The sequence below is a fragment of the Geotrypetes seraphini genome, chromosome 10, assembly GCF_902459505.1.
Source record: "Geotrypetes seraphini chromosome 10, aGeoSer1.1, whole genome shotgun sequence".
NCBI classification, from domain to species: domain Eukaryota; kingdom Metazoa; phylum Chordata; class Amphibia; order Gymnophiona; family Dermophiidae; genus Geotrypetes; species Geotrypetes seraphini.
Window position 1 is genome coordinate 141,235,622 of NC_047093.1, and position 12,460 is coordinate 141,248,081.

Consider the following 12,460-nt stretch of genomic DNA (forward strand, 5'->3'; position numbering starts at 1 on the left):
TTTTGCCGACCATTGGATATATTCCTTAATATTCAAAGCTGGGCACTATAACTAAATATCTGGTTGTACGTTGGCTGCTCAAATTCATCACTTAGCTGCTTAAGGTGAACCGCATGAAGAAATCACTGTATTTTATGCGGTCTGATTTGTCTGGTTAACTTCGGTGGTTAAGTGCCAGCTCTGTCCACAGACTGCCTACTGAGTTTAGGGGTCTGTGGTTAAGTGTTGCTGAATATCAGTGGCGTGGGAGTGTGTGGTGCAGTGGCTAGAGCTACAGCCTCGGCACCCTGAGGTTGTGGGTAGAGAATGACACGGTGACAAAATTCATCACCGTTCCCATCCCCGCGGATAACCGCGGGAAATAATCCCATGTCATTTTTTAGTGTCTATTTCAACCTCGGTCCTTCTACACCAGCATTCTTCAAAGCAAAGCTTGCGGGTCAGTGGTTGTAGCCATTCATACTCTGATTCTTATGTGAGCCAAGGATAATGAAGCCATTGTGACATCACTGATGTGATTGGCTCTTAGGCACTGGTGGAATGAGGCATTATGACATCACAATATCTGCTCTGGATACCAGAGACTGTCATTCTGTAGTGTCTGTTTCAACCTCGGTCCTTCTACACCAGCATTCTTCAAAGCAAAGCTTGCGGGGCAGTGGTTGTGCCCAATTATACTCTGATTCTTCCCTCTCTCCTTAAAGAATGACATGAAGATGGTTTTCCGCGGTTATCCGCGGGGACGGGGACGGTGATGAATTTTGTTACCGTGTCATTCTCTAGTTGTGGGTTCAAATCTCACACTGCTCCTTGTGACCCTGGGCAAGTCACTTAATCCCCATTGCCCCAGGTACATTAGATAATAATAATAATAACTTTATTTTTATATACCGCAATACCACAAGCAATTCAGAGCGGTTTACAGAGGAAGAGACTGTATACAGAGTGTGAGCCCACCGGGACAGTTAGGGAAAAAAGCCTGAGTACCTGAATAATTTGTAATCCGCATAGAATTGTAGGATATGCAGAATATAAATTATAAAAAATAAATAAAGACAGCCTTGTAAGTGCAAGATCAATGCCCTAGAATTTGAAGTTACACACCTTTGTGTATGAGGGTGGTTTCAAAAGTTTGGTAAATTTCCACGCGATAGCACCACCCTCCATTACATCATCAATGCCATCAATAAATATTTTGCAGAGTTTGACAAAGCCTATTTTTCCGATGGAATGAAAAAAAACTGGAAACTCGCCGGACTAAGGGCCTGGTTCTCACAACAGCTTCCCGATTGTACGCGGAGGTAAGCATCCTACTGCCGTCTAACTTACCAATCAGGATGCACTTTTAAAAGTTTTAACAGATGCGGCAAATGATGCCTACGGAAGCGCCTAGTCCTGTCTGCGGACGCCTAAAGCCGGTAAAGGTGTGGCCTATACCGGAAGTGGCCTTAGGTGTCCGTAGGCGCAAGTCAGACGCCTTAAAAGCAGGCCTGTAAAATGCTGGCCTACATTTAAGCTGTCAGTACAAAAAATAGACGTGATTCTGGTCGGTGATTGATACACACTAGGCCCTCGATGGAGACTATGTTGTTTAACTTGCTTTTTTACCAAAACTTTTCAAACTACCCTCGTATTAGAAGTTTGCCTAATTTGCTTAGCGCACAAACATCAGCTGCGTACACATGGGCATCACCACACTTACAGAATACTGCCAGTCACGCATGTTGCATGGTGAACTTAGGTGTCTACTTAGGGCATCCATTGACCTGTTATAAGTAAGTGCACCTAACTTTTGACACGCCATTGCAGTCTTGCGCTAATATTCTGTAATGGCTTAGGTGTGTCCTTAAGCTATTACAGAATTGGCGCCAAGCGCCCTTCCATAGCACCTAAAATGAGGTGCCAGTTTATTGAATTGCTGCCAGTTAGTATAGCTGGGTTTCAGACATGTTTGGATATGTTCCTGGAGGTTGGGAAGCCACTGCTTATCTCTGGGGGGTTGATAATTTGGAATGTTTGCTTAATTTTGGGGCTCTGCCATGTTCTTGTCTCGTAAGACTGGACTAGATGGTTCTTTGGGTTGAGCCAGTATGGCAGTCCTTATGTTCTCTGTCTCTGCCCTTTCCTCTTCTCCTTCATCCCTTTCCCTCTCTCTCTCCTCCTAACTCACTGCAGAGCGAGTGCCCAGACCCTCCGAGATGAGCCTACGCCCTCGCGTGACCTCCGCTTCTGCCTCCGCAGCTAGGATGCTCTTTCTCCTGGCTCTGGGATGCGCCAGCCCCTTCGTGCCTGTGCGCCGAGAGGACGGCCCCCGCTCCCTCAACGTGGCTGTGGTCTTCAGCGGTGACTCCTACCCTCCGGAAAGCGTCCGCTTTTCCCCAGATACCTTCCGCCACTTCCCCATGGAGGTCCACCCGATCTCTGTGCTGCTGAACGATACCAACCCTCGCAACCTGATCGTGCAGATCTGCGACGTGCTCTCCAGCCTGCGTATCCACGGCGTGGTCTTCGAGGACGACACCCGTACTGAGTCTGTGGCTCAGATCTTGGACTTCATCTCGGCCCAGACCTCCATGCCTATCATCGGTATCAAGGGCGGCTCGGCCATCGTATTGACCCCCAAGGTGAGGGGGGAGGGGTAGGTGAGAAAAGGTAGATGGATCAGAACACATTGCAGAAAGTCCTTTGACATTTGAAGGTAGATGTACGCAGAGCTCCATGGAAAAGCTCTTAATGAGTCATCATTTCCATTTGAGGTTGGCTCTCTTTGCCTCTCTCCCTTGGTCCTCTATTTCTTTTTCATTGTTCCTCCCTCCCATCAACTTCATTGATCTTTCCAAATCTCTATCCTCCCTTTCTTCATAGTGTTTTCTTCCTCCTCCTCTTCTCCATCTCTCCCCAGCCTTTTTCAATTTCTCCCTTCTTTATCTTCTGTCCATCTCCTGTTATCACTTCCCTTTCCCTTTCCAGCTCCCCTCCCCCATTTCATTCCCTTTTCCTCCCCCATCATTCACCAGGCTTAAGGGCACCATATGAGGTGACCACTCAGTTCTGACCCCATTCCCATCATACTCAGGGACACATATTCACAAAATGCCCCTGAAAGGATCCTCAGAGGTGGGGGAGTGAGGGTTAAAGCCTAGGATGGGCACAGAGGATCCTCAGTGGAGTGGGGTGAAGGGTAAAGCCTAGGATGGGCACAGAGGATCCTCAGTGGTTGGGGAGTGAGGGGTAGAGCCTAGAATGGGCACAGAGGATCCTCAGTGGTAGGGGAGTGAAGGGTAAAGCCTAGGATGGCCACAGAGGATCCTCAGTGGTGAGGAAGAGAGAGTTAAAGCCTAGGATGGACACAGAGGATCCTCAGTGGTGGGGAAGAGAGGATTAAAGCCTGGGATGGGCACAGAGGATCCTCAGTGGTGGGGAAGAGAGGTATAAAGCCTGGGAGGGGCACAGAGGATCCTCAGTGGTGGGGGAGTGAGGGGTAAAGCCTAGGATGGCCACAGAGGATCCTCAGTGGTGGGGGAGTGAGGGGTAGAGTCTGGGAAGGGCACAAAAGATCCTCAATTAAAAGGGAGCGAGGGGTAAAGCTGCAGGTTGGTTGTCTCTGCATTGTTGCATCGGGAAGAGAGATGGTGTTACAGTTTTTCTTTTAACTTATGGTCTTCTCTCTCACTTTCTCCCTGTTCTTTTGCTGTGACTGTACTAGTTTTGCTCCCTTGATATTTTGCCACTGGCGTTGCAGGCGAATATTTATCCTCTGATTTCACGGGGTTAATATACAAATCCAGTTAATCTGCTGAGAGACTCCTTGCCTGGTTAACTGGTGCTGAGTGGGCCCTGAGGGAAGATCCACTGGCAATTACTCAAATAGTGCCGCTGAATTTCCCTTCTAACCGCTAAAGCCGAAACTTGGATATTGTGTTGGTGGTCTGGGAGTGCATTTAACTGGTAAGTGGTGATATTTAGCACTTAACCAGTTAAGTATATTGGTCCAACGGGACCACATGAATAGCAGTCCTGTCTTTGGCTGCTTTAACTTAACCTGATTATTACAACTTATCCGCTTAAATGCCAGCTGACAGTATATGAACCCAAATAAGTCATACTGGGACCTGAACATGGCCCAGGCATGATTGCCACCAGCTGAATATCTTCCCTATATGTTCTCTTTTCTCTGCACCCCTCAGGGACCCACCTCTAATTTCCAGATTCAGCAAGGGAGGGGAGGCCACCTGAGTTTAACCGCCCCCTGCCTTTACATACACATGCCACAGACCTCCTGAAAGACTGGAAGTATCAAGGTTGATAAATAAAATAGTTTCTCTCTCTTTCTGCTTACTTCTACCTTTTCCCTTGCCTTTGTCCCCTCCACCTCTTGTTCCCTCCACTCCTTTCTCATTTTTCCCTCTCCTTGTCTCCACCTTCTGCAGGAGAAGGGTTCTATCTTCCTCCAGCTGGGGTCCTCCACAGAGCAGCAGCTGCAGGTCATCTTTGAGGTCCTGGAGGAGTACGACTGGACAGCCTTCGCAGTGATCACCACCCTCTTCCCAGGCCACGAGGACTTTGTGGAGTACATCGAGTTGATCACGGAGGGCAGTTTCATTGGCTGGGAGCACCGTGGTGTGCTGACCCTCAACCTCACTGAGGACCCTGACGGGGTACGGCTTAAGCGCCAGCTACGCGAGGTTACCGCCCAGGTCCGTCTCCTCTACTGTTCTCGAGAGGAGGCCGACAGTGTCTTCCGGGCCGCCCGTGAGGCTGGCCTGACCGGGCCTGGGTACATCTGGTTCATGGTGGGGACCAACCTAGGCAGCACGGATTACATGCCTGAGAACCTGCCGGTGGGACTGTTCACAGTGCTTTCGGCTGGATGGAAGGATGATCTGCACCGACGTGTCCAGAATGGTGTGGCGATCATTGCCACGGGGGCTGAGGCCCTCTTTAAAGACTATGGCTTCATCCCCGAGTTTAACAATGACTGCCGGGCCCCCAACCTGACACACCTGAATGAGAATCTGCACAGGTAAGAACAGTTTTAATTGCCAGGCAATAGCAATGAGCACTGTTGTTTCCAGGTCTGCCCATTTCACGCTGGGACTTGTGGCTTCAGTTTCCCTGCAAATTACTCTGAATGTGTTTCTCAAAAGGATCTGTCTGGCTGGATCCCCCAGGGTGAAAATTGCTCAGCACCAAGCAGCTAAATTTCGCTGTAGCCCTGGGAAACCAGTTGAGCAGAGTCTAAAGTAGTTCCATGAGTAGAGCATAGCAGTATAATAGATAGCAACAGATAAAGAAAAAAATGGTCCGTCCAGCCTGCCCAGTACGGTTGTTGGGGTTCAAACTGCCACTTCATGTCTTCATATGGGGTTATGCATGATCCTTCAATTCTGCTCATCTCTTACCTCGTCTATGCTCCTTCCTCCTATCCATTACCACTCCGTTTACTCAACTGTCTTCTACCCCTTCCCAAATCTAACTGATGTAACCTTGCTGTCCTTACAGCACATCTTGTTGTACACCATTTTAAACTGAAAAGGTATGACAGGATATAAATAAAGCTATTATTATTATTTGTACAGGGTACATGTACAGGGCATGTGTATGTACCTATAACATTCCAAGCCTTGTTGGATGATGGAAGTATGAGCTTTGAAGACCCTACTGTTGGGATGACCTTTGAACTTGTGTCCCCAGTATCACTCAATGGATACAAAGTCAAACTCAACAGGGACTTTTTTTTATTAGTAAAATACGTACAACAGGTCATTCTCTAAATCCATCTCAGGCAAGTTCTCTGCACTAAGACAGGTGCTAGTTATGGAAAATCAAAACAATGCTCCTTACCATCTTTGGTTTCTATTCACTCCACAAGTTTCTTGCAGGCCAGTGGCTGGACTACCACCCCAGCCTTCTCCTCTCCTCTTGGGTCTTCAGAGTATCTCTTTCCCTCTCCTGTTTCCTAGCTAATATAGGTAAAGCCAGACCTCAGGCCCCAACCTGTTCACCCTGCAGACCCCCTGACTCTCCCTTCAGGCTCCCATTTCTCTTGTTAGGTAGATTCCCTGACTCTTCCCATACTCTTCAGCTGTTTCCTTGGGTAGACTTCTTGACTCTCGTTGGGTAGACCTGCTGAGTTTCTCCTTATTCTTCAGCTCACTCTTTGGATAGACTCTCTGAGTTTTTCCTCAGTCTTCAGCTCTCTCTCCTTGGGTAGATTCTCTGAGTCTCTTGTAGTTATATAGACTCTAGACACCTCTTCAGGATCCTGTTGAGAGATAAATGCAGTAGGGGAAGGGAAGGAATTTCTGTCTTTAACTCATACCCTTTTTTCTCTGGTAGCTCAAGGTGAGTTACATTCAGTTCCTATAGGTTACCTCAATTTGATTACTGTAATTCTTTATATTTGAACTTAACATCAAAAAATTACAGTTCCTCCAGAATACTGTGGTTAGATTAATTTTTGATCTAAAAAGATATGAAAGTGCTGCATTGGCGTATAAAAATCTTCATTGGTTATCAGTTGAGAGGCGAATTAAGTTTAAATCAGCTCGCATAATTCATCGTATATTACAGACTAAGGGGCTCATAATAAAAAAAACCCAAACATCTAAAAAGTGGTCTAAATGGGTACTTGGATGATCAAAAAGCCTGATCGTTCAAGTACCTATAATCAAAGCTGGTTTTAAGACGTATATAAAACCAGCTTAGACCTTTCCCCTGCTTCTAAACGCATAGAGCGAAAAGAGGCGTTTTTAGAGGAGGGGAAAGGGCGGGAGGTGGGCCGACCTAGACCTAGGCGTGCAGCAGGTATAACCAAAACTTTAGGCAGGCTTCCTAGTCGGCACTAATACGTTTTGACTTAGACCAAGTCAAAACAGGTATAAGAGCTGAAAAAGGGGCCGCTGAGCTGATGGCGGCTGGCATGATCAGCTCTGTGGCCCGGCAACCTACCCACCCCCCACCGCAACCATCGGGGCAGGAGAGATGCCTCATCTCCCCTGCCCAAGTACCACCAAGTGCCGCCAAACGCGGCACTTGGGCTCTCCTGCTGTGATCCACCCCTCCCCCCTGCCCGACAATGATCGGGCCAGGAGGGAGCCCAAGCCCTCCTAGCCTGGCGACTACCCAACCCCTGACTAAGATCAGGGCAAGAGGGAGCCCAAGCCCTCTTGCCCCGGCGATTCCCTGAACTTCTAAATCGATCAGGCCAGGAGAGAGCCCAAGCCTTCCTGGCCCGGCGACTCCCTGATCCCCTGACTAAGATCGGGGCAAGAGGGAGCTCAAGCCCTCTTGCCTCGCAGCACCCTGAACCCCCCTCCCCCCCCCCCGCCAATTAAGATTGGGCAGGAGGGGCCTAAGGCCACTGGGCCTATTCCGGTTGGTCCAGGCGCCTCAGTCCCCACCTGTGGGTGGGGTTTGAGCCACCTGGGCCAATCAGGCCCTAAGACCAGCCATTACTGGGATGACTGGCCTGCTGGCCGGCCGGACTTGACACCCATCCATCCAGCCAACGATTTGAAGGTACGGGGAGGGGGATTTGGGGTGGGGGGTCAAGGGGACGGCGGGGGGGACTCACGGGTCAGCAGGGGGGGCCAATCAGGGGTTCGGGGGGGGTTTGGGGGAGTGGGGTCCATCGAGGGCTGGAGGGCCTGGGAAAACTCCTGCCCGTATCTTAGTGGGGGTGGGGGGTAGGGGTTCATCTGGGCAGGAGGGCTTGGGCTCCCTCCTGCCCAATCGTAATCGGCGGGGGGGTTTGGGGTGCCGTGGTGCAAGAGGGCTTGGGCTCCCTCTTGCCCCGATCTTAGTCGGGGGTTGGGCAGTCGCCAGGCCAGGAGGGCTTAGGCTCCCTCCTGGCCCAATCGAGTCGGGGGTTCGGGGTGCCACGGGGCAGGAGGGCTTGGGCTCTCTCCTGCCCAGATCGTTGGGGGGGGGGGGGTGGATTCTGTAACCGGTGTTCTTTTTGAGAGACACCGGTTACAGAATCCAGCTTTTAGACGAAGGACTGGCTCCTCCTTCACCTAAAAGCCCTTGTTTTGGGCGTTTGGGACTTAGGCTTTTTTTAGGTTGATTATATGGTGTAAGTTTATACGTAGTGGTAGTCTGGGCGTTTAAACAGCTGAACGTAGAGGCAGGCCATTATCAAAAAAGCCTTCTTTTTGGACGTTTTTTTAAATAATGGACATTTTCCCTGCTTCTACTTTCAACGTTTAAGGCCTTAGGCCAAAAGGGGACTTAAGACGTTTTTTTAAAATTATGCTCCTCCACCTCTTCTGAAATCTGATTTTGCTTTTTTCTCATTTGCATTATTCTTCCATCCGATTCTGTGGTACCTTATTACTACATTTCTCACAAATTAGAGGAGTACGGTATAAACAGCAGCTGAACTCCTCTTTTGCTTACGCTGCCATTACAATTTGGAATAATCTACCCGTTCACATTAGGATGGATATCAATTACTTAAGGCTTCGTAAAAAAATGTGAAAACTTTTTTATATGACTTGTTGTAATATTCATGTTATGATGATATATTAATTATTGATTGCTTTTGTGTTTTCCCGTAGATTTTACGGCCTCTTTTAATGTAAATCGCCTTGAACCTTTTTGGTAGGGTGTGATTAATAAATTGTGTATTAGATTAGACAGAACAAAGAACAGCAGTGAGATTTGAACAGGGCTTCAACAGGCGCTTCCTTTCCTGTCTTTAATCCCTCAGGATCCCCCCCCCTTCCCAATCCTGAAATGGAGGATAAAACTCCTTCTTCCTATAAAGGGCTTTATATGTTCTTCTATACACAGGGATAATATATTTATCACATCACCTCCCTCTATCACATACCGCTGGTAGAAACCGTAATAGCACCAGACCATCTTATTTAAAGACAAATTTAATGATTTTGTCACAAACCTGACCTGTTTCCAAGTTTCCAAGTTTATTATAAGATTTGATTAATCGCCTATTCCAGGTTCTAGGCGATGTACAGCTAAAATTACAAAGTTAGGGTAAACATACATAATTAGAACAACTTAATATTAAACATTAAAATAGCATAAAAATACTTAACATGACTAAACGTATACAACAGGACAATGAACATAAAAAACATTAGGGAAAGGGGAAGAAATTTAATATAAGATGTAGAAAAGATTTAATATAAATTGTTAAAAAAAAAAAAAAATCAATTAATCACTAAAAGCATCTTTAAAAAGAAATCCCTTAAGTTTGCTCTTGAATTTGTCTAAAATTCTTTCTTCTCTTAAATGAATGTTGGTATTTTTTGCCGGGAGTAGGGGGAGTGGGGATTACAGTCATGTATAGAATACTGAGACAGACAGGCCTAACCCATAATTTGTAACACACATATCTCCAGAGAATTTATGAGGGGAAAACTACCCCTGTAGCTGTGTAGAGGAAATTATCCTACTTCGTCTCTCCATGTCCCTGTGTACCCAACTGTAATCGAGATATAACATTATCCATCCTCTTCTCCCTCGGAAGCTTGTCCTGCCTATAAGCAATATTCTCCAGTTGTTGTTCACACACCTGCCCCAGAGGAGGCCGCCTACCTGATTATAAAATATGATGACTGGGCCATACGATGTGTCTCGGTTTCAGAGGTAAAGAAACCAAAACGTATGAGATGTTCTTTATGATCAGAAATCTTTTTTGTGGTTGTAGACAAGTGATGGTTTTAAGCTCTTGGTTGTGTGGCTCCTAGTGGGTTAGTTTCATTCCACGTTTGTACCTGAAAAAATGGACGGTTAAGTGACTTGCCCATTAAGGCTTTAGTTCTTCAATTTATACCAATCATTTTCTAATGGGATAAACACAGATGATCTTGGCTCTAAGTGGTGTTCATTCACACAAATTAGCCAAATCTGACATGAACAATGCACGAGAGCATGGACCTGGGAGGGCCAGGGGCAGGTCAGGGGTGGGCCTAGCAGTGGTGCACACAATTTATAGAAGTAAGAAAACAACAAGGCTGCCATGGGTGGGCCCAGGCCCTCCCACTTTAGGCTCAGGCACACCCAGCGACAATACATTTATTAAGTATTTGGTGAGGATCCCCCAAGTCCCACAAGCTAAAAAGTCCCCATACCGCTGCTCCCGCGTACCTTTAAAGGGGCAATCTTCGCGAGCAGCCTGACTGATACACACTACTCATACCAACATCACCAAAAAATGGCAAATGGTAGAACATGCCTGGTCTTTTCTCAAGAACACGGTGAGCGAGGCGCAAAAGCTGTATATCCCCAGATTCAGAAAGGGATGCAAAAAGAGTCGAACAAAAGACCTGGCGTGGATAACTAAAATAGTGAAGGAAGCGATAGACGATAAGAAAAATTCATTCAGGAAATGGAAAAAGGACAAAACTGAGGGGAACTGGAAAGAGCACAGGAAGTATGAAAAAGAATGTCATCGAGTGGTTCGAAAAGCAAAAAGAGAGTATGAAGAGAGGCTAGCCAGGGAAGCACGAAATTTCTAACCGTTCTTTAGATTTGTTAAAGGGAAGCAACCGGCTAGGGAGGAGGTGGGACTGCTGGACGACGGACACAGGAAGGGAGTGGTGAAGGAGGAGAAAGAAGTGGCAGAAAGACTTAACATGTTCTTTTTTTCTGTATTTACAAACGAAGACACATCCAACATACCGGAACCTGAGCAATTCTTCAATGGAAATCAAGCAGGAAAATTAACATCCATGGAAGTGAGCCTTGAAGATGTACACAGGCAGATAGAAAAACTAAAAACTGACAAATCCCAAGGTCCGGACGGAATCCATCCAAGGGTTCTGAAGGAATTAAAGGAAGAGATAGCGGAACTACTGCAGCAAATTTTCAATCTATCCCTGAAAACAGGCATGATCCTGGAGGACTGGAAGATAGCCAATGTTACACCCATCTTTAAAAAGGGATCAAGAGATGACCCGGGAAACTACAGTCTGACCTCGGTTCCGGGGAAAATGGCGGAACCACTGATAAAAGAAAACATTGATGAACATTTTGAAAGAAACGAACTTCTGATAACCAGCCAACATGGTTTCTGCAAGGGGAGATCGTGCCTAACGAACTTATTGCACTTCTTCGAAGGAATTAACAAACGGATGGACAAAGGAGACCCCATAGACATTATATATCTAGATTTCCAAAAAGCCTTTGACAAGGTGCCACATGAACGGCTACTCCGGAAACTGAAGAACCATGGGGTGGAAGGAGACGTACATAGATGGATCAGAAACTGGTTGGCGGGTAGGAAACAGAGGGTAGGAGTGAAGGGCCACTACTCGGACTGGAGGAGGGTCACGAGTAGGGCTCGGTGCTCAGGCCACTGCTATTTAATATATTCATAAATGATCTAGAAACATGGACGAAGTGTGAGATAATAAAATTTGCGGACGACACCAAACTATTTAGTGGAGCTCGGACTAAAGAGGACTGCGAAGAATTGCAAAGGGACTTGAACAAACTAGGGGAATGGGCGACGAGATGGCAGATGAAGTTCAATGTTGAGAAATGTAAAGTATTACATGTGGGAAACAGAAACCCGAGGTACAACTATACGATGGGAGGGATGTTATTAAATGAGAGTACCCAAGAAAGGGACTTGGGGGTAATGGTGGACATGACAATGAAGCCGATGGCACAGTGCGCAGCGGCTGCTAAGAAAGCAAACAGAATGCTAGGCATAATCAAGAAGGGTATTACAACCAGAACAAAAGAAGTTATCCTGCCATTGTATTGGGCGATGGTGTGTCCGCATCTGAAGTACTGCGTCCAATATTGGTCGTCGTACCTTAAGAAGAACATGGCGTTACTCAGAGGAGAGCAACGTCCGATAAAGGGGATGGAAAACCTTTCATACGCTGAGAGATTGGAGAAACTGGGTCTCTTTTCCATGGAGAAGAGGAGACATAGAGGGGATATTATAGAGACTTACAAGATCATGAAGGGCATAGAGAGAGTAGAGAGGGACAGATTCTTCAAACTTTCGAATAATAAAAGAACAAGAGGGCATTTGGAAAAGTTGAAAGGGGACAGATTCAAAACGAATGCTAGGAAGTTCTTCTTTACCCAACGTGTGGTGGACACCTGGAATGCGCTTCCAGAGAGCGTAATAGGGCAGAGTACGGTACTGGGGTTCAAGAAAGGATTGGACAATTTCCTGCTGGAAAAGGGGATAGAGGGGTATAAATAGAGGATTACTGCACAGGTCCTGGACCTTTTGGGCCGCCGCGTGAGCGGACTGCTGGGCACGATGGACCTCAGGTCTGATCCAGCAGAGGAATTGCTTATGTTCATATGTCATGTTCTTATATCACAGTCTTCCTTCTGATGCACTCCGCCTCTATGGAAAACAGGAAATTGTGTCAGAAGGAAGCCTATGGGGCTGGCACGAGCAGTGTGTATCAGTCAGGCTGCTCACTGCCAGTGAAGATTAGCTTTTCGAAAGGTAGGCAGCTGT

At 46.9% G+C, this 12,460-nt stretch overlaps 1 protein-coding gene across 1 annotated transcript in view; it reads left to right on the top strand.

Moving 5' to 3' along the window:
• The first annotated feature begins 2,246 nt into the window (after positions 1-2,246).
• The window catches only part of GRIN2D (glutamate ionotropic receptor NMDA type subunit 2D), a 70,279-nt gene continuing 60,065 nt past the window's right edge, over positions 2,247-12,460 (top strand). Inside the window, 2 exon segments of the mRNA XM_033962397.1 lie at positions 2,247-2,624; positions 4,431-5,023. Of these exon segments, the coding sequence (XP_033818288.1) occupies positions 2,247-2,624; positions 4,431-5,023 (971 nt within the window).